The 21,195-nt window shown below is 39.2% G+C and overlaps 1 protein-coding gene and 1 long non-coding RNA gene across 5 annotated transcripts; one reads left to right on the forward strand and one right to left on the reverse strand.

Moving 5' to 3' along the window:
• Positions 1-8,708: 8,708 nt before the first annotated feature.
• LOC104944741 (complement component receptor 1-like protein) lies at positions 8,709-16,456 on the reverse strand. 4 transcript variants are annotated; one of them, XM_010770314.1, is made up of 13 exons: positions 16,243-16,454; positions 14,834-15,019; positions 14,545-14,644; positions 13,972-14,042; positions 13,518-13,700; positions 12,251-12,322; positions 12,074-12,154; positions 11,802-11,876; positions 10,928-10,966; positions 10,806-10,847; positions 10,665-10,716; positions 9,794-9,869; positions 8,709-9,586 (listed from the first exon to the last, which is right to left on the reverse strand). In XM_010770314.1, the coding sequence occupies exons 1-12, from the start codon at positions 16,322-16,324 to the stop codon at positions 9,812-9,814; spliced, it is 1,041 nt and encodes a 346-aa protein (XP_010768616.1). In that variant the 5' UTR covers positions 16,325-16,454; the 3' UTR covers positions 8,709-9,586; positions 9,794-9,811. The 4 variants fall into 4 exon arrangements, with proteins under 4 accessions (XP_010768616.1, XP_010768618.1, XP_010768617.1 ...); XM_010770316.1 differs by lacking the exon at positions 11,802-11,876 and having other exon boundaries at positions 16,243-16,455; XM_010770315.1 differs by lacking the exon at positions 9,794-9,869.
• Positions 16,457-19,992: 3,536 nt separating this feature from the next.
• Positions 19,993-21,189, forward strand: LOC104944742 (uncharacterized). Its single transcript, XR_798261.1, has 3 exons — positions 19,993-20,221; positions 20,254-20,273; positions 21,033-21,189. It is a non-coding gene; the product is annotated as an uncharacterized lncRNA (long non-coding RNA).
• The last annotated feature ends 6 nt before the right edge of the window (positions 21,190-21,195 follow it).

The following is a 21,195-nucleotide window of genomic DNA, read 5'->3' on the forward strand; positions in this document are numbered from 1 at the left end:
TTAGTGGGAACCATTTATGTCTTGTTGGTTTTCATTTTAAAGATCTCCATCTGCCCTATACTCATGAGAACAAGGTTAAAGAGGAGCTTCAAGTATTTTACCAACAAGTGTTATTTCCTGTTTCATTCTCTTACCGCCACTGTTAAGTCTGTTGTGCTATGACCACTCTCCCCATACTCACCAAATTATGACCATTCACTAAAAATAGATAAACACTGAAAAAATCGACAAAGCCTACGCCACATTATTTAGGCTGCCAGGTTTATTTTGCAATGCCACAGAAAAGACGAGTTGGCCTGCGTGTGGGTGAGGTTTTATTTCGTTTTCTTGTTTACCACATGTGTAAACTTGAATCACTTCCTGTGTGGTGAGATTCCCCTCTAGCCATAGGGACTCATGCAGGGCTAACAGGGCGGATGTGCCCTAACACTATGTGACGGCCACACATTGATTTAAGGTGTTTTTTCTAAACTGTAGTGGCAGGGGAAAAGGTTTAAGGCATGTTGATTATCATGAAATGAAATGAACTATGATACATGTATATTATCCGCGCTACTGCAGTAGTTAATGTCCACTTGTATGTACGGTTTGAGGGTGTGGTTCTGCAAGCCTCATCTGCATCACCTGTCGCGGCGCACCCAGAGGCTTTTTAGTGGGCGCGTCACCGGGATGCCAGGTGTTGGTTCTCACGGGAGGAGGAAGCGTGTGTGTGGCGAATGCGGGTATTCAGCGGGATATTTAAGTTTCCTCAGCATGTATACATATATTAAAATGCAACGGGGAAGGAACTGAAAGTAAATGATTATGGATATTGCATCGACCGACCTGGAAGCACGTCTCCTTGGAGAGGACGCGCACAGATAGAGAGAGAGATTCTCTCCAACACAGGGTGAGATCGCTCCTTTGTGCCACGCCGATCTTCGTATTTTTCTTTCAGTGGATTATAGCCTAAATAGGCCTACAAACATTTCCAGTGTTTTGCTGCCGACGGGCGCAGGAGCAACAGCCTTTTTTTTAATCAATTAACTATGGCCTGGATAGGCTGGATTAGGCAGTAAAGACAATTCCGGTGTATCGCCGAGCTGACTTTTTGTTGGGTTTTGTTTGGCTCGAAAACTGTGAATACACTTGAATAACGTACAAAACCTGTCTTTGTTTATTTTGTGAATGTGTGCATATCGACCGTAGTAAATACACTTCCGTGAGGACTATTTTGTGGAAAGAGCAGATTGTCCGTTTATCAGTTCTGTCCGCTATCCGGTGCCGCACATTCAGGACTTTTCGGCGCATCTGGCCGGTACGGGGGTGTTTTCCAAGGTGGACCTGGTGCGTGGATACCACTAGGTGCCCATGCACCCCCTGGACATTCCCAAGACAGCAGTGATAACGCCTTTTGGACTTTTTGAGTTCCTACGGATGCCTTTTGGACTCAAGAATGCCGCTCAGACGTTCCAGCGCCTGATGGATTCGGTGCTGCGGGACCTGCCGTTTGTGTTTGTCTACCTCAACGACATACTCGTCGCCAGCGCTTCAGTACGGGAGCACCTGTCCCACCTCCGAGCCCTTTTCACACGACTCAACGAACACGGATTAATCATCAATCCTGCAAAGTGCCAGTTCGGGGTGTCTGACATCGATTTCCTGGTGAACCGCGTCACAAGGGCATCCGACTCCTCTGCCAGTGAAGGTTGGACTGTTGCACTTTTTCCTCGCCCGCTCACAGCACGGTCGTCCGTGAGTTTCTGGGGATGGTGATTCCTACCACCGTTTTCAATCGCCCGGGCCGCGCACGATCATGGGCCAGGCTGTATCAAGCGTTGAAGGCATAACCCCTGTTCAGGCAATCGACTGGACGCAGAGGCGGACGTGCGGCTTTTGTCTGAGGTCAAGACTGCGTCGGCTCAGGCTGGACTTTGCTGGCACACCATCATCTACGGCTCCCATCTCCATCACCACGTACGGCGTCCGGCACTAACGCGGTCCGGCGCAGTGCACGAGCAGTGGGTGGAGAGCGCTTGGCCAGCCGCTCGCCTTTTTCACCCGCAAAGTTGACGCTAGGGAAGAACGCAAGTAGGTACAGCGTCTTTGACCGGGAACTCCTCTGGCTTTATCCTGGGCGTGCGGCACCTTCCGTTTCCATGTGCTGGAAGGCCGTGAATTTACGCGTTTGTCGAACCACAAGAAGCCGCTCACCTTCGCCATGTCAAAGTGGCGGAGCTTGGTCCGGTCCAGCGCCAGCAGCGGCAGCTTCTCCTAAACATATGGAGTTCACTACGGCGTTAAGCAACGTGGCTGGCCAAGTCGAACCTGGTTGCTGATTGCCCTCTCTTCAATTGCAATGTGGTGTGTGTTTTTGGCCCCCGTCGGACATTTCCTCAGACAGGGGCTCTCAGTTCACGTCCGAGCTATGGAAGGCTGTGGCAGGCGGTTGTGGGGTTAAGCTTGCACAGGACCTACCCTTACCACCTCAGGCTAACGGCCTCTGCTAGCCGCTTCCATCGCTCCATGAAACGTCCCTAAGGCCCGGCCTTAAGGACGGCCAACTGGGTCGACAAGCTGCCCTGGGTGATGCTGGGCCTGCAGGAACAGCACCTAAGGAGGATCTTGAACGTGTTCCTACAGCCGGAGATGGTCTACGGTCAGCCGCTGAGGGTTCCGGGGGATTTTCCTCCCACATGAATCAGCTCCCTGGTCTGCACGGCCCAGCGAGTTTTTCTGCGAGGCGCATCAGTAGGATATCGCATCAATATCTATATATCAACGTTAGTTTTTACTGAAATTCATCAAATGAAGTCAACATTTTCGCGGAGCTGTGTCGGGTTGTTCAACTTTTCAAAGATGTTTGAAGTGTATACACAGTGATAGGTGTTAAAGAACTACGTTACAATAAATACATTTGATGATTTAGATATTTTCATAGTTCATACAACATAACGTGTTGGATCATGTGTATTAATGGGACCGGAGGGAGAGGGTGACCAGGTCATAGGTTCACTTTTTTAATTCAATTCCAACTTTGGACACGAGAATCTGTTTCTCTGTTGGTCATAAAGGCATAAGCAACACGCATCAGAGGCAACGTGCAGTTCTAGATGAGTCGTCGTCTCTATTAAACATCCATGTTGTAGTCGCTGTATAGAAAACTGTAGTTCCGATAGTTTCCCCACAGCAGCCGACGCACATTTATGGACGTCCGCTGCGCGCATCATCAAACACTGGTCCGAAGGTTAGTGAAAGTGCAGTCGGATTCTCTAAAGTACCGCAGTCCTTCTCCCAAAATCCCTTTGGATTCTCCTATCACTATCCCTTAACGTTTCACTCAGAGGTCAGAGCATAGGAGATAGGTTAGAATTCTTCTTCTTCTTCATCTTCTTCCTCTCTCTTCTTCTTCTTCTTCTCCATCCAAACCGGCCCCTACACCTACCCCTACACCCTACCTTACGCCTCCGTTTGCGCGTTCACGCGGAGGGTCCGCCATATTGAGGGCTGTTCCAAAGCAACGAGTGTGGAGCGGTGTGAAGGGGGAGTGGGCTATCAAGCCCTCAAACAGCGAGTCTGCAGCAGTGCTGACTTGAGACCGGTCTCTACCTGACCGGAGTCACGCTGTGTGTGTCCGTACAAGTAGTTCCAGCAAACATCCACTGATAAATTGCGATGTTAACAACCTCATGTCATGATAACCTCATGTTTTTAACTTAGGATCATACCTGTGTTTAGTCTAGAAAAAGGTAAATGTGTGCATTTAATTATAAAGTTGTGTATATTTACAGACCGTTGCAAAAACTAAGAAGCTTGTAAACATCAGGTTTAAAACTAAAGGAGCTTTGAAACACAATGAAAGATTATTTGAGTTATTCATTTAAACCTTTTGTCTAAGAGATGCTGATTTGAAACCGTTCTTACATACAGTTACGGCATTTCCTGTTTCTGCCGGAGAGAGGGGAGTTTGTCCCAAAGCTTGCCGCTGTATTTACTCCCTCCATCTGACAGGAGGGAGCCTCATTCAGCTGCGAGTGTGGCTACAGACGGGCCGTTTCTCAATCGCGAGGATGCTGGCTTGGTAGTCGCGTACTTCCAGGTCACTTCCTTCAGAAACGAAGCCAGTATGCTTCCAAGCCACGGCTTCGGAAAACTAAGAAGAATGGAACAGACTAACAAGTGTGCCACTCTCTCTAACGGTTTCAACATTAACTGTATCGAAAATAAATACCTCACGATGTCTATCTAATTATGAACTTGCTTTACTTTCACGGAACACTTTGGTGTTTGGTGATAACAAATGTAACAAAGTAACATATTTAACAACACATGTTCTACGCCACTACTTACTTACATACTTACTTAAATGTGTGCTGCATCGGTTCAGCCATTCTCCGCAAGGGTTTTTGAAATTGGTCCGTTCTCAAAGCATTGTGGGGATTTTAAGGACACGAAGTCTACCCATGTGCAGCCTCGAAATTTCTCCCAAACCAAGGACGCGGCCTCGGTGGAATTCCAAGTATGCTGGAGATTGGAACAGTACTTCTGCAGCACTCGATGACGTAGCATCCTTGAAATATTGGCTTGGAAGCCAGTATCCTCGAGATTGAGAAACGGCCTCTGTCTGTGGACACTCTCGCTGCTCTTTCGGATCTGTAAACCTCTTTTGTTGTGTGTTAATATGTGGATTCTGGAGGACCTTAGTATAGATTTTCGCGGCTTTATTTTACCCGTAGTCTTTTGTTAGATCTCTGGGTAGGGGATGGAAGCTCGTGGTGTGGCTGGCTCAGGCCCCCTTCTTGTTTTTGTTTGTTTTTGTCAGTCCTCCAGACCTCGTTCTTTGGCCGGTTGGCCCATGTGAGTAACGGCTGTGCTTTTAAATAAACGGTCGCTGTTAAATACTGGATGTTTTGTGTATTTTCTTTTATGTTGCGGGTCTCCCCACGAGCCACTACCGTGGAGTAGGGGGCGGGCCGTAACAGGGAGCAAGTTTAATGTCCAGCTGCAATGGATCATATTTGATTGAAGACTTCCTGAAAGAGCATGATAAATTATTGAAATTGACTTGATACTCAAAGTGAGCCCTCAATAAGAATCTATGCATGGGTATATACTCACAATATGTTTCTTTTTCTTTTTTGGTCTAGCTTAAAATATGTTTTAGGAGTTTGGCCTGAGTTCTGCATTTTTTCACAATAAGCTTCCAACTCCGCTCCAGTCTCATCTGGTCTTCATATCCTCACAAGGTAATACATCCCAGTTTAGCTCAGCATACATTATTTTCATGTTCCGAAAAGTATTCCTTCTCTTGGAATATTTATGTGCGTTTAAGAGTTAAATCCTCAATGGAAAGGCTTACAATTTTGTACAGATGTTTGAACAACTAGCAAAAAGATGTGTATCTCTGTGTAAACATGCTAAATTAAAACTCGGTTATAAATGATTCAAAATAGGAGCCAAAACTGTTGCTAAATGTATGCAAATATATTCTAGCCTGATAAGCTTTTACAACCCTATAATGGTGCGCTTAATTACTATTTTACTGTACAACACGCAAGTGTTATGGTTAAGATTAAGCTCAGTTAAATGCTTATGCCCTCATCATCTTTGAACAGTGTCATATCATTTTATACTGTATTATTTTATATTTATAAGTACAAAAGGGAACTTCTGTAATATGATCCCCACAAAGAGGATGGACAGAGTTCATCCTGTCCGTCACAAACAGGATAGGGACTCATGCAAACCCAATTAAAGCACAGAAGTGACATATTGCTGTTTACATTTGAAAGCCTCATAACTCCATTGAAAGGGATTTTCAAAAATTTTCTTCAAGTTCTGAATAGAAAGATTACATAAAAGAAAATGTTACGAAACCCCTTTCAAAGACAGTTGAATACTTTTTTTAGTTGTTGTTCTAAACATGGTTCTGTGAACCCGACATTTGGGAAATGTTTTTCAAGTTTTTCTGATAGTGAAGGTACTTTATGTGCCAGGATGGGTGTGGCACTGTGCTTGTGCTGACTTAGCAGAGTTTGAGAGAGAAGGAGGAATCAATGCTTTTGATTTGAGTGAGTGGAAAATTTGCTGAGGCAGGGAGGACATCCGGCATGTTTGCTGATGTCACTGAGGTCTTGTCTCTTCACATCCTGTGGTAGAGTTCTCATCTAACAAAGGACTGCTGAAGCTACAGAAGAGGACCAGTAAAGCAGGTTTTGCATGATACTATATATAATAACCATGCACTAACTGGATTAAACACACATTGTTGTTTACTTGTACAACATCACTATAGTTGCAAAGCTGGATCACTGGGCAGAGCCTGTGTTTGTAATGGAAGGGAAACTCCCTTGGGATAGGGTGATTAAGCACTTGGAGAAATTTCACATGTTTGATTCGTAAACAGTTAAGCCATGTGTATCACTAACCCATCTGTGTTTAAAGGATAGAGCTATTAGTATTGTTAATCTTTAGCAGTGACACATCCCTGGCTCTATGTGTGGGGCTGCAGTAGCTCAGTCTCTATAGGGAGTTTGCTTGGGAACCGAAGGGTGCCGGTTCACGTTCTGCTCGGACCAAAAACACGGTGGGTGGACTTGTAGCTGGAGAGGTGCCAGTTCACATCCTTACACTGCTGAGTAGTCCTTGAGCAAGGCACCAACACTTCTAACTGCTTTGGAAAAACGAACTCTGACACCTCCATAACAGAAATGCATGTTTTTGTATGTACAGTATATGTATGTATTTGGACCTTATGTATTGTACTGTGTATAACAGATACACAGTTTTTTTTAATTGTCCCTTTTATATAAAGATAAATAAAGGGTCTTCTTCTTATATGGCAATGATGGTCTGGTGGGCCACCACTTTGGTCTAGACTCTAGACTGATGTATATTCTTATAAAGACATATTGATACATTTTGATTCATATCAATTCCGACTTCGTGGACCTCCTGAATTTAAGGCTGGCATCTTTGAGTTTATGTGAAAATGCCTCAACTATCATTGAAATACTATGAAATTAACTTTTTACGTAGCGCCATCATGGGATACATTTTTTTATTTGTCTCATATTTAAATTTTTGAACAAATACTGCAAAAACAAATTACTTTTAAATCAGAATTAGCGTAGTGCTTATCAGTAAATTATTAGCATGGTAACAGGCTAAACTAAGATCAGTTAGCATTTAGTGCAAACCACGACTGTGAAAAACAAAGCCTCAAAGCCAAAGCATTGCTGCAACAAGCCTGTCTGTTGTTTTCAACCTCAAGCCATTTCATTGCAAACAGTTCATAAAACAGCTGGGCGCTGTGGTTTGAAGCACATGTTTGTTAAACTGGAGTAAATTGTGTTTTTTTTTTGTGGGGAACTATTTCAGTTGTGGATGTGTCAAATTTTGGAGTATTTACCGAAGCAAGTAAAATACCTAGAATGTCCGTGGTTATATTGATGAAGAAACATGTAATCCAATGCAATACCGTGGTTAACTGGTGTTTTTTGAATAGTTTCAGGCAAAAATGGTTTCACAGAAAATACATAGAAATACTTGGTTCTGTTCACTGTTGGTTTTCGTCCCCCCATGGGATTTGTTGAAAATAGAAATTGTAGAATATCCACAGACTTATCTCTTAAATCAGAAGACCGATCCAGAGAACATACAAACAGTCAGTAACATCATAATCCTTTGTTTCCCCCTTTGTTTGGTGACTGGGTTTGGAGGATAGTTCATGACTTCCACAAAGACCACCACTGTTGCGGGGCTTCTCTGAGAAAAACTACAAACCCTTCCTGTCTGATAATACACTGTCTGTCCACTCAACGAAGATGAATAACTACCAAGAGGAGGCCCTGTCCTGTTTATGATCCCGCTCTTCCTTTTTCCAGAGGATTTCACAAACTAAAGCTCAATCATATACACTGAAGCACACTGTAAAACAGGGCTTAAATATTGTAGTTCTTTTGAAGTAGATACAAGAAAACCTCTCTTTTGATCCCAAAAAGGCCCACTTCAAAGCCCTGGCCCTTCAACAGACCAGGGTACAATGAGGCAGTGTAACCACATTTCATAATGGGGATTTTTCTCTGTACTGCACACCCCCCCCCTGCCAGGATAATAGCCTGGTCCTTTACTGCTGTTAACTGTGAATGCAACCCCTGAGATTCTCCCCTAAGGCACAACAAATGCTAATTTCTAAACATAATAGTACTATGGTGAAAGACGTGAGCAATGCTCTGCTTGGGAATGTTTTTTTAAAATAGCTTTTCCACTTTACTCCTTCTGGCTTTATATGAGTGATATAATGAACCTCCAAACACTCACACCTAAATACAGGAATATTATTCATATCGATTGGACAGTGTTACTTAATGTTAATAATTAGATACATTTTAAGTATTAAAATGTACTGTTTTATTATTATATATTACTGTTTTACTGTGTTGTTGAAGTTGTAACTCTATAGGTCTTCAATGTATTAGCAGGAGGGGATGGGTGGGAGGCTTAGTTGTGAAAATACAAAAATAAAAATTGAAGGAAGGTCATGTTCTCAACACTAAACTTCTATTTTTTTTTATATTGTGCCTTGCAATCTATGCTTGCAATGCAAAAATGACTTCAAATTTGACATTTTTTTTGTAAAATATTCCAAAAGATCTAAGTAACAGATTCAAGACATATATTTGCCATTTGCTAAGTGTAGCCTACAAGGGATTTTGAAAATATAAATCTCTCAGTCAGGTTTTTTTAATATAAAAAAGAGTTGTATCATCAATTGGTGCGTTACAATCCCAGCCTTGTCAAATATGAAAGGTTGACAAGCTCTTGAAGGCTTCTGCTCCTTTGGCACAATGAGCCCTTTCACACGCTCAAGGTCAGACATATTTTCATCACTTTCCTGAGAATTTCCTGTCACATTTAGTTACGGGGAAGTTAGTGAAACAGCATTCATTGATGGGAGTTACTCTGTAGGATTCTTCTCTCAAGAAAGAAGGTTTCTGATTATGTTTGCACATGAAGCTTACAAAAAGAGCCCCAGAACAATAGATAATGTCAAAGAGAAAGTCAGAGGGCGAAGAATGCAGCTGATTGTATCTTTAACAGTCGCCGTTTCAGTCTGCAATCTGAAGAAACCACATTGTAAGCCTCTTGAATCAACTTTTCATGAGTCTGTCCTAACAAAAAAGCACATAAATAACACATAAATGAATGAATTAAGATTTGCATACACTGCAAACACACAGACACAAAAAAGGAAAAATACATTCCCAAGACTTCATTAGACATGGAAGCAATGTTAAGGATTTTATTCCAGTCTATAACATAAATAACATACAAAATAGCAATTCTATAGTGGCACGAAGTATTTACAACTGTTAAAATAAAGCGGCAATACAAAAATCATTAAAAAAAGTGCTTTTCAGTGGATTTTGCTTTACATTATGATACTTTTACAGATTTGAGTATCTGCCATTTGAAGTGCAATAACAATAACGTGAGTTATCTTTTTTCCCCATCGCCTCTGAGAGGCACTACTACTGTTTTTTTGGCACGTCCCTCCTGGGTAACAGATGCTCTTTAGTAGATAGGCGCGGTTCCATTTGCAGAGCTGACAAAAGATAAGCAGAAAATTGTTTAGTTTGAGATACATTCATGGTGGTGCAGAAAATGAAAAGAACACAACATTCAAGCTTGATTTTTCTTCATATGCCCCAATTTAAGAACAATATTTGTAACATTTAAATATGTTTTAAGAGATATTTTGGTTGGCAATTGCTCTTATAACAGTTAACACACAGGGAGACAGGACATGTACCTTTGTCAGGCTGGCAATCTAAAGATTTTGGAACTGTAATAACTCCGGCTTCAGGTCTTCTCTGGTGTCATATGAGCTATGGTGTCATAAGGAATTTATGTCAGAATTGTTGGATTATGTCGTTTTTATGTTAAGATTTTAGTAGTTCACCAAAGGGTGTTTTATTAGGTATTAACTTAGTATTCTGAAATGTTAGTGTTAGTCGTTGCAACTTTGAGAGAACAATGATTTATTTGTCAAATAAGCTTTAACCTTGGCTGTTAAGCATGCATGTGCTTGTATGAATTGGTCATGTTTAAGGAATGTTAATCTGGCTGTAATCAGGTATTCTCTTTATCTTGATTTGAATTGAATTCATAAAATGTTACAAATCTTTCAGTGCCTTCATCTCTGTATGTTTTTGTTTGTCAAATCAGGCTACATGCATTCCTAACAACTTTATCAGAGTCACAAACTGTTCTTTTTATTGAATTTGATTATTAAAGACATCGTGATTCATAAATCCGGCCTGAAGGGAATTTACTTCCTGATGCTGTGTCTATGTCACAGCCGGTTTTATTAAAGGATTTCCTGTTGACTTCCCTCATTCCTCAGCAGAGGTCAGGAAACACCGACCTCTAGATTTCCTCAAACAGTTAAAAAACTCAAAAACAGTGAAGAATCTGAACCTGAGTTACCTTCTCACAAGTTACTGCATATTACTTCACTGCATGCTGTAACTGTTTGCAGACATATTTGCTAACATTGAACTCTACATTATGTTCTGAGAGTACACAAAGTATATTTAAAGTTAAAAGGAGCAGAAAGTGAAAAGAATAAAAAGCATAATCAAGTAGGAGTCAAGCATTATGAGTAAATCAGTGGATCTCACCCTTTTCTTTTCAGAAGAAACTTGTGTAAAAAGAGCGCCATTATACACACAGCTGTAAAGAAAGAAAACATTAGAATATGCTTTGTATTTAACTGAAAAATGTAGGTAAATGTTCTCCCGAGGACAACATATTTACATTACCTAATGAAACGCATATCACACTGATTATAACAGGCATGTGTCCTGAAAAACAAATGCAAAGTTAAATGCAAAGCATACATAAAGTTCAAACATCTTGATTGTAACGAGGCTCAACAACTCACCGACGTCCTGGTTAGTATCTACAGCCCCATCATGCTTATCTGCAAGTTTACAACAGTTTTATTAGTATGTAAACTATTTCAACTGGCATGAACAACAGCACTCACTCGGGCTGCATCAGTAACACTATACACACAAAAAGGTCTGTTGTGTTGCTGCCAGCTCATTCCTCTCAGTGTCTCCATGTTGGATTATTAAGGCAGAGAAAGACCAACACATTAATATAATAGCTGACACAGGGACTGAGGGAGGGATACATGTCTGAATATTAGATGACAGTTATCGTCAGTTAGTCAATTATATTTTGTATTATCCGCCTTGCAAACAATAATAATTAGAAGGCAAACTCAGAACCATGAATTAAATTGAGGAATAGCCTAATTGCTTTCTGCTGGAGATTTAATTGAGAAGATTAATACCACTATTGTTCGCTGTTGAATATGAGGATATATCCAACAGATGGTTAGCTTAGTTTAGCATAAAGATGGGGAACATGGGTAAACAGCTAGCATTACAATTCCCCCAAACATCAGAAATGCACTTATTAACATCTCATTAGTTTAATATGTGCAAAGTTTAAAAACACATTTTACAAGGGGTTAACTGCCGGATTATATATATTATGTCCGGTGTGAGCAGTCTTCACTTGTTGCCAGGCAACTGCCCAAGACCCAATAAATAGCCTGTTCCATTACCCTCCAATTTGCGTTGTAGCGTGTTTGCCCTGTGGTCCACCATACCACCGTGATGATAAACAAATTAAAAAGACGCGCAGTTTATAAGGCTACAAGGAGGGCTCCGGAAGCATCTGCTGCTGGGAGGCACAGTAAAAGCCCAAGCTACAACTTGACAGCTTTTCCAAAAATGGTTCAATACCTTGAAATGAAGACGACGTCATTGATGTTACACTGGTTGTAGCTCTACCTTCAGCTGTCACATTTTCTCTGCCACCTTTGAACAGAGCGATCACAGCAATTCTTAGTTCTTCTAAAGCTTGGACAGAATAAATGTGATTTGTGAAGCTGAGAAGCAATTTCTCAGATGCATGCAGCATGCACATAATCCAATCATGCTGCCAAGTGCTGTGTCTAAAAGGTTTTTAACTTAATTACATGCCCATCGGTTTGTTGGGAGACATATTTCTTTACCTCCTACTGAAGGTGAGACAGCGGCTGTTGTGCTGGTTCTGACAGTGTTATCTCTAAGAGTTGTGGGTGCGGCAGAGGAATCTGTAGAAGTGGAAAATAATAAGTCAAAATGTCTTAACAAATGATAAAATATTGTGAAACTGGATTTCTTGTATGGAGGCGATATTATTTCTATACCTTGTGCTGCAGGTTTAGGTGTTGGTGTTGGTGTTACCATTTCTGTTGTAGTTATAGCTTTGGCCGTCATTCCTATGAATACAAAACTGGTGAATTTTTCTTGGGTTTTAATAAAATAAAATAAATCAGCAGTTTGGTCGAGGAGCATTTTAGTTGACATGCAGAATGTGAAAAATCTTCCCCTGATCCTCCTACATCAAAAGGTTGCTCTTTAGTCAATACCTTGTTAAGTTGTTAAGGAGAGTATGAGTGTGACAGTTAGTATTAAAGCAACTGTGAGTGAGGACAGCCATGAATGGGGAATAGAGAGATGTTGTGAAGCTTGAGTCAAAAGAGCTGGGATCAGAGTGTCTGGAGAGGAGTTGAAGTGATGATGTGTGAACTTGAAAGTGTTCAATACAGAGTTTCGTCAGTGACACCATGGCAACACCTAAAGCATGTGCACTGCGTGTAATTGAATACAGTATATTACAGATAAACACTCTGTTCATGTTCATTAAAGATTGGAATGTTTTGACCACGCCTGCGGTAGAGCAAGATTTACCACTGATCACAATACAAGACAACATGTCAAAGCATGCCAGTGGTTTTTCTGAGGAATATTACATTGCAGACAGAATTTCATTAAGGGGATGTACTACTCGTGAACTGGGTACATATTTCAACTCATAGATATGAAATATGAAACTTTACATTATTATTTTTTACCTTAGTGTATCCCCTTAAAAGGGCCATATTTTTGCTTTTTGGGGTTCCACCTTTCCTGTAGTGTGTTATATAGGTTTAAGTACATGTAAATGTCTGCAAAGGCTTAAATCCCAAAGTTGCCTCTAGAGGGAGTTTCTCTCACACACACCCTGCCTTAAACGCCTCCATTGGACTCCTTTGTGACATCACTATGTAACACTTGCGCTTGTAATGGCTATAGTGCTCCAAATAGGAAACCTGAGATGAAATGACCGTAATAGGGCCCCTTTAAAAATAATTTTACTATTCTGTTGTACGAAAATGAATAAAACGTTGTCATTGTACATATGTCCATTACACTTTTTCATGCAAGACTTTGAGTACGAAAGCATCAATGCTTTAACAGCAGAAATGTCTAAATTCATTCATTACGCCATATAAAGACTGGAAATCTATCTACAAATATATTGTATGGTTTGAAAATGGGGGGACCTAATGTAAATAGATTTGTTTAAACAATGGGTTAATACATGCAAAACCACCTGTGGGGTCCACATCCACATGAATGGATTGTCCTTACCTTCACAAGTCGGCGGTGGAGAATCGTATACACCAGTTTCGCTGCACTTAGTGTTATTTTTCCCAATCAGGGTGTATCCGTCTTCACACACGTACTGTATGATTTCTCCATACATTGGTTCATCTTTAGAATCCCATGGGCTTTTGCCATTGGTCAATTTAACAGGTATTTCACATGTTACAACTGAGGAACAAGACAAACAAATGTTTTTCACACATTCTTCTTATAAAAATCAAGAGAAAATTCAAATAATGCATATTGTTGTGTATAAACTGTTGTATAGGCTGACAAACAATGAGAATTGAGAAAAAGAACAAAGAAGTCAGTAAACAGAGGGAGAAGAACTTCATAAAAAAACAACCCACTGCTGTCTTTTGTTTTTTTGTTGGGGGACCAAACAATAATTTATTTTTCTGGTTGCAGCTTCATAAAATACAAAAACAGAGAGACTTACTTTCGCACTTGGCCTTTCCAACCCAACCCAAAGAATAGCACTGTTTGAAGCTAGATCCACTGACTTGGAAGCTGTTGAAAGATTAAGGAAAATAAAGCAGGGGAGGTTTATTTAAGGAGGATTTGATAATGTAGAGTTATCATTTTGTATTGCAACAGAAGGGCAATTTCAACTTTGATAGCAAATTCTTACAGAGTTCAGTCAAGAACAAAAAATTAACCAATATCTCAACGTACGCAAATGGAGAGCCACATTTCTAATCAGCAAAACCACAACGTAGCACTTCTGGCAACAGCTTTATTTGTCTTTCAAGACTTTCTGGTTATCTTTAGAAACTGTTTCCATTAGCGAATCCACCTTGACTTCAGTCATCTAAGGCTAATTGCCAGCAGCACTTTCTGTACGGCAACTGTACAGCAAAAACACATACTTCGTGGGGAAATGATCATCTACTGATGGCATCCTTTGTGTTGTCACTGTGTTGCCGACACATGTTTCTCTACCTTTAAATTAATGTATAACTCAGCTAGATAGCAATTACATGGGAAAAATACCTTTCACATTAAAACTCACCCTTTGTCACAAATGACTTTTATTACAGCACCAAACAGGGTACCGGCGCTGGTATTAAAGCTCATATTCGGTTGAATAGTAGGGAGACCACAGTCCTTCTCTGTAATATAAAACAACAGACCTTGTGTCTCAATGAGATTTTACACCTGTATAAATAAAGGCTAAATAAAAAAATAAAAACCATTAACACTGAACTTTAAGGTCAGGGTATTCACTTCAAAAGGACTAACTAAAGGTCAATATAGATAAGATAAGAGTCTGTAATTGAATTAAAGAGGACAAGACTTACTCTTGCAGGTGAGATCTGGTTCAGTCCAATTATCATCAACGCAGGTTATAAGCCCAGAGCCACTGTCTTTGACAAATCCATTCGCACATTCCATATTGACAACAACACCCTTTGGAAAAGTATTCATTAGAAGTGCGTTGTCGGTTAGGACAATATCTCCCCTTGTCTGAGGTTTGGGGCAGTCGGCTAGGGGGAAAAAAGAGACAAATTAAACATGAACAGCGACTTATTTTTGTTTTAAAATCTGGCATGATAATGATCCAGTTCCAGACAATACATTTATTTACAATAAAAATGTAAATAAATAAAGCTAATATCAGACTTGTCATATAGTCATTTATATTAATGGTAAAATGCGGGTGAGAAAATCCCCTATGTGTAAGTTATAAATGATGGTAAATATTATTTTAGTTGCTCACTTTTTATTAGGTCATAAAGTCAGCAGTTTAAAGTTAGTTAGTCATTAACTAAGAGTCCTTTAGTCTGTCAATATTTAAGCTGTTAATTCATGGATTTTTCGTCCAAGAGTATCTCCAAAACCGTGCAATTTCACAGTGCTTTTCTAAATTATTTATGATTGATGTATAAACATTATATAAAAAGAAAAATATACAATAATTAAATAGCTATTTAAGCCTATGTGAAGGATGTCGTTATAAACGGGTCACTGATACATTTTCGTTTAAGCATCTTCATACTTAATGGAGTTGTGTTATCTTTAACTAAACCACAGAACACATCTAAGATATTCAGGGGAGTGCTCCTAACGGTAGAAGATTTATTTTGTATGATCATTGCCTTTTTCCCATTTTCTATTTAGAAGCACATTGCCTGCTGTATAAAATGCAAATGCGCTATATAACTGAAAGAAAACTTTACAGAGAAAAGAAAGTAGTAGAGAAATAATTGCTGAAGTTACAGTTGTACTCACTGAGTGGCCACTTTAGGTGAACATAGTCTCCATATTATTTAAATTTAGGAAGATCATTACATTCAGTTTTTTTCCAGAAGTTTCTAAATGATGTCCTTCCCATTCCATAACAACACATGTTGACTCAAATACTAAATCATATATTAAAATGAATTAAAACAGTTAAATGGCAGTGTTGACATCCATGGAGAAAATACAAGTTTTAATATGTGTTATTATCTACTGTTAGTTTTTTTTGTACGAATATCAGACATATTTAATGTTACTGGGTAGCAGGATATACAGTACAGTATTTATACATATTTAAAAAAAAGTTGGAATCTATGATTATTATTGGCATAATAAAAGAAAATTAGAGAAAGCAATTATCTGTTTTATGTAGAGTTGACCAAAGATCTAGCCTGGCGTATCTTGCTAGAACAAGTGAATAATAAATATGATCTCATTAACCAGACTGCAAAGTTGATGTAAAACTAACCTGTTGCCTTCGCGAAGAAGAGGTGGAGTAACAGCAAAACTTTGACTGTTCTCCGTCCACAGGTGTCCAGGAGAACCTCCATGCCGGGCTGCAGAAGCTGACTGAAGATCTGATCCAGGTTCTGTCTCTTGTTGATCCAAAAACCCCTGAGAGGCGATGCAGAGCAGCGAGTCGCTCCGCTGCCAGTTAACTGTGGTCCTCCCCTGCTGAACGCACCACTGGATTACTTTATATTTTTGGCCAAGTTAGCAGAATTATAGGAAGTTAGAAAAGAATGGCCTTCACAATAAAAGCACAAAGAAACATTAGGTAAATACATAATAATAAACACATTGATAATTTAAATCAGCCTACCCTTGAATTACAGATATTTGATACACATCATTAACCAATCATAACATTGATGTGTCTATTGTGACAACATTCATAGCATTATAAGTAGCTATGTGTATATTTCCACTTAAATATTTAGTGACTAGTTTTTATTTTAGTTTTATATATGTTTTCATATTCTTATCTACATCTTTGAGTGCTCTGTTTGTTGTTTGTATAGCGATTCATCTATCTATACAGCGTTAACCAGTGTCTTATTTTGAAAGTCAAAAAAGAAGTTTCACTTTTAAAATAGCAGCTTGTATTCCAAAGGCAGGATAGACAACATTCACAGACAGGTTTCAGGCAGAGGTTTCGGAAAAACATGTCAACAATTTCAATGATATAATCTGAACTACTTTGCTGAGTTTTTTTGTTAATATGTGTGTAACTATGCCGTAAATTACACAACACACATTTCCAGTATGACCACCGGTAAGAGAAGCCCAGTAGTCCAACCTCATGTAAAAATTGGAAACGTCTCCCAATGTTTTGCAAAGCCAAACAGTTGAACATTTTGGGTGTGTCCTGGAAAAAAAGAGGGTAATCCCTCTTCGGGTTCTTTAACAGGGGAAACCGACTAGCCTGTTATATTTTACCCTACTTTTTGATGAGACTTACACTTCTATAAAGAAAACCAGAGGTGGGAGAGGTCTACTCAGAAGTCCTGCATTCAAAAATATTACTCAAGTAAAAGTACAAAATTATTAGCATCAAAATATACTTAAATATCCAAAAGTAAGAGTACTCATTATGCAGATTGGCCCATTTCAGAATAATTGTATATGATATGTTCTGATTATAATTATTGATGCATAAAAGTGTTATCAAAGCTGGTAAAGGAGAAATTAGTTTTAATTACTTTGTATATTGCAGGGTAGCTTGTGAATTTACTCCAGGTGTAACTAAAGTCTGATTTAAGGGTTGATTATATTTCACATAATTAATCCAAATCTGCAAAGTAACTAAATAAATGCAGTAGAGAAAAATTACACGATTTACCTCTGTTTGTTTGGAGTAGAAGTACAATGTAGCATAACATGGAAATACTCAAGTAAAGTACAAGTATCTCAAAAGTGTACTTAATTACAGTACTTATATGTACTTAGTTACTTCCCATTTCTGAAGACAACTATTACAAGAACATGATGACAAATATCATAATAAAATAAATCTGAATATATATGGCCTTGGCAAATAATAATAACAATAACAGTGTTTTAAATTGTATTGGCAATAATAATAATCAAACAAATACAATAACAATGAATGTGAAGATTGTGGTTGTTTTCTACAGTAGTTCATACAGTAGATGCAGAGTCTGAGTCACTTTTCTAGCTTTCAGTGTTTGTCATGGTTACATTCCACAATTTCCCCTCAACAAGGGGGCTGTGCCTCATTGCCTCATTGCCTCACACACACTCACACTCTGGGTTGAATTCCAAGGAGTTCACTCCACCACCCATTTCCAACCACATACGTTTGTTGATAGGGGCCCTCTTCTTACTCCACCCAGCGTTGCCTAAGAAACACAGACATTACAAAGAAACCTGGCAGCAAAGGGCTAATGAAGTTAAGCAGCCTGCATCTGTTCTCTTCAGTGAGCCAGAGACGAAACACCAGGATATTTTTGATTATGAGATTACATCACTGAAAAACAGGATAATAAAGAAGCTTGGGGTCTCTGGTTGGTTGGGATGAGTATTGCCAGCACAATGCTGCAAAACAAAAACAATATGGCCTTTTCCAACTGTGTGGGGCACCTCACTTCCTTTTAAGGTGCTCAAAAAAAAATAATAGCATTAGTAGATAACGGATGCTAGTCTAGTTTACGGAGGGCTTTGTATTTACGTCACTTGATACGCGCTGTTCTGTCGCGCTGCTTCAGCAGCCTTCTAGCAAATTAGCTTACAAGCTAACTCAGCTGAAAAGGATCCAGAAACTTTACTTTTACACATTCTTTGAGATCACCGTCGGCGATGAATTAAAGAGGACCATGGCCAGGTAAATAAGATGAAGCTGTTCCTTTAGCCCCCAGTAATGTAAGTTAATAAGTAAATTATATATAGCTGATGTAATTTAATCATATTATTTCATATTTAAAATAAGTCTTAATTTTTCTGTACTAATAAAACAATGTTTTTTTAAATGAACAAAATCATGTTGTATAGATTGATTGTTAACAATAATAGTGTTCTAATCTTAATAGCTGTGATTATAACAGTTTATATTCTCCTTCTTCCCCTAAACCTGCCCAGATGATGTCCCACTGACCCCAGGTCAGCACCTCCAGGTCCAGCAGCACCGTGCCCCCCCTCCCCCCCAAACTCTGCTGAAATACACAATTAAACATTTTCTATGACCTATTGTATTAATACAAGTTTAATGACCTAGAGATACCCTATTATTCCACTGCTTATGTACACATGTTGTAAATAATGGTTAAAACCTCATTAAATGAAATAAACAATGTGTTTAACAATTACAATGTAATATTGTATTTTGATCTTATCACAAAGTAGAGGTAAGAATATATCCATCCTCTCTCTGCAGCTTCATGTCTTCTATTATTATAACTTTCATCATTGAGACAGAGGAAATCAATCATGTTATTTAACATCACCAGCAGTAACACAAATATCAGCAAAAGTGTGTTTATGAAGTTGTTTATTTGTATTATATATGCAGCAAGTATGTAGAAGCAGCTGTTTGGGGAATCAGACAGACTCAAGCTATAATCGTTAAATATCTATTAAAAGAAAGGACACGTACAAAATCAAATTCTGAAACCCGTCTGATGTTATAAACTACAGGCCTGTCTCTCTCCTCCTGTTCCTATCTAAAACACTTGAACGCGCTGTCTTTAAACAACTCTCCTGTTATCTCCATCAGAACAACTTTCTGGATCCGCACCAGTCTGGTTTCAAGGCAGGTCACTCAACAGAAACTTTGAGTGACCTGCCTTGAAACCAGACTGGTGCGGATCCAGAAAGTTGTTCTGATGGAGATAACAGGAGAGTTGTTTAAAGACAGCGCGTTCANAATAATATAACATATTTATAAATTAATTTGTTTTTAATGTTATAATTTTAGATCTAAGTTGAATGACCAGCAGTGGGGACATGGAACAAACTCCTCGATATCCCTTTAACCAAAGCTTTTAAAATGAAAAAACAACTTAGATGTGCATATCCGATTGCTATTCATAAATAAATTAACAATTGAACACACATTAAAACCACATTTAATTAGTATTCGTCCAATTTAGACAAAAATACAACATATTTTGTACTGGACACCAAAAGGACACCACACTAAAAAATGACCCTCGGGTGCATTCGTAGACCGCACACGTCACTTCCGCCAGAAAGCAAGGCTGTCCCAATTTTTTTTTAAAAGACGAGATTCCTCCGAATGAGGCCCACGAATGCAGCCTACCTTTTCCCCCAATTTGAAGGATACATCTGATGCATCCATGATCTGATGTAACACTCCGCGGCTACCATATCCCAGGGGTGGCAATACGAGCAGGGAAGAAGGGGAGTTTTTTCAAAGGAAATGGCTTCCGGTCTCCCGCAGCCAGAGTGGATTTAAAAGCAGCTGAAAAGCGGAGGATCCACTTTTAAAAGCAGCAGTGAGCGGAGGAATCACTAATAAATGTGAGTGGGTTTGAACTTACTTTAAATTAACTAACGTCACACACGTCAAACCCAAGGGGCATTAAAACGTACATTTTCGTTAAATAATACGGATAAATATGTGACGCTAACTAGCTAGCTGGACGTACTGCACTGTTTACACTTATTTTTAATTCAATTCAGAAGTTTACTAAAGTCATACAGAGATATTGGCTCTGTTATAGATAATTTATACTTTATATTACATACATAGACCAAAGTGAAAAGATTTAGACCGGTATAGCCTACAGTACGGTGGGATTTATAAAATGCTACCCTGACGCGTAGCTGCTGTTTGCTTTATTTATTTTTCTGACATGTTGCAATGTTTTACTGTTATTAAACTTTGGGACAACATTACAACCTTTTTATTCAGCTCATGCTGCTTTGAGGTAGGGCTAAAAGAAAAGCATATTTTAAATATTTCCACCAGATTTGATCATCTTTTATTTAGGTTAAATTGTATTTAATTTATCCTAATCTCATAATAATAAGACAATCACAAATAGACAGCATCCTTTAGCTTGGTGTTAGTTTGTGCTGTCAAAGGGATGCAGGTGTGACTGTCATTTCATCTCTTTAGTTTTTTAAAAACCAGAACAGTACATCATTTTTGAATGATCCTTTACAGATTGTTTGTCTGAAATGCTGAGTTACATTTTTGCAATAATACTTTTGCAACCCTGTGTTCAATATGATTAATTCACTTTTTTCTTTTTCTCTTGTTTTTTCTGTAATTAGGACAATACTGGAGGAATGGATCTGCTGGAGAAGGACCCGTAATCTGAAAAGTGCACAGCAGATCATCAGGACAGTGCTGCCATCCACCTGGACCCCCCGAGGTGCTGGAGAAGGACCCCTAACCCCAGCGGATCATCAGGACAGAGCTGCCATCCACCTGGAC

The sequence above is a fragment of the Notothenia coriiceps genome, unplaced genomic scaffold (assembly GCF_000735185.1).
Source record: "Notothenia coriiceps isolate Sejong01 unplaced genomic scaffold, NC01 NC01_scaffold00008733, whole genome shotgun sequence".
Taxonomy (NCBI): domain Eukaryota; kingdom Metazoa; phylum Chordata; class Actinopteri; order Perciformes; family Nototheniidae; genus Notothenia; species Notothenia coriiceps.

Bases quoted from the DNA above. Each gene is read 5' to 3' on its own strand.
- LOC104944741 (XM_010770314.1), bottom strand. From the start codon at position 16,324: ATGGAGGTTCTCCTGGACACCTGTGGACGGAGAACAGTCAAAGTTTTG. The intron at 13,701-13,971 runs GTAAGTCTCTCT...CTTGTTCCTCAG, and splicing joins TGGAAAGGCCAAGTGCGAAA to TTGTAACATGTGAAATACCT. The intron at 10,967-11,801 runs GTATTGAACCAT...GTAAACTTGCAG, and splicing joins GACGTCGTCTTCATTTCAAG to ATAAGCATGATGGGGCTGTA.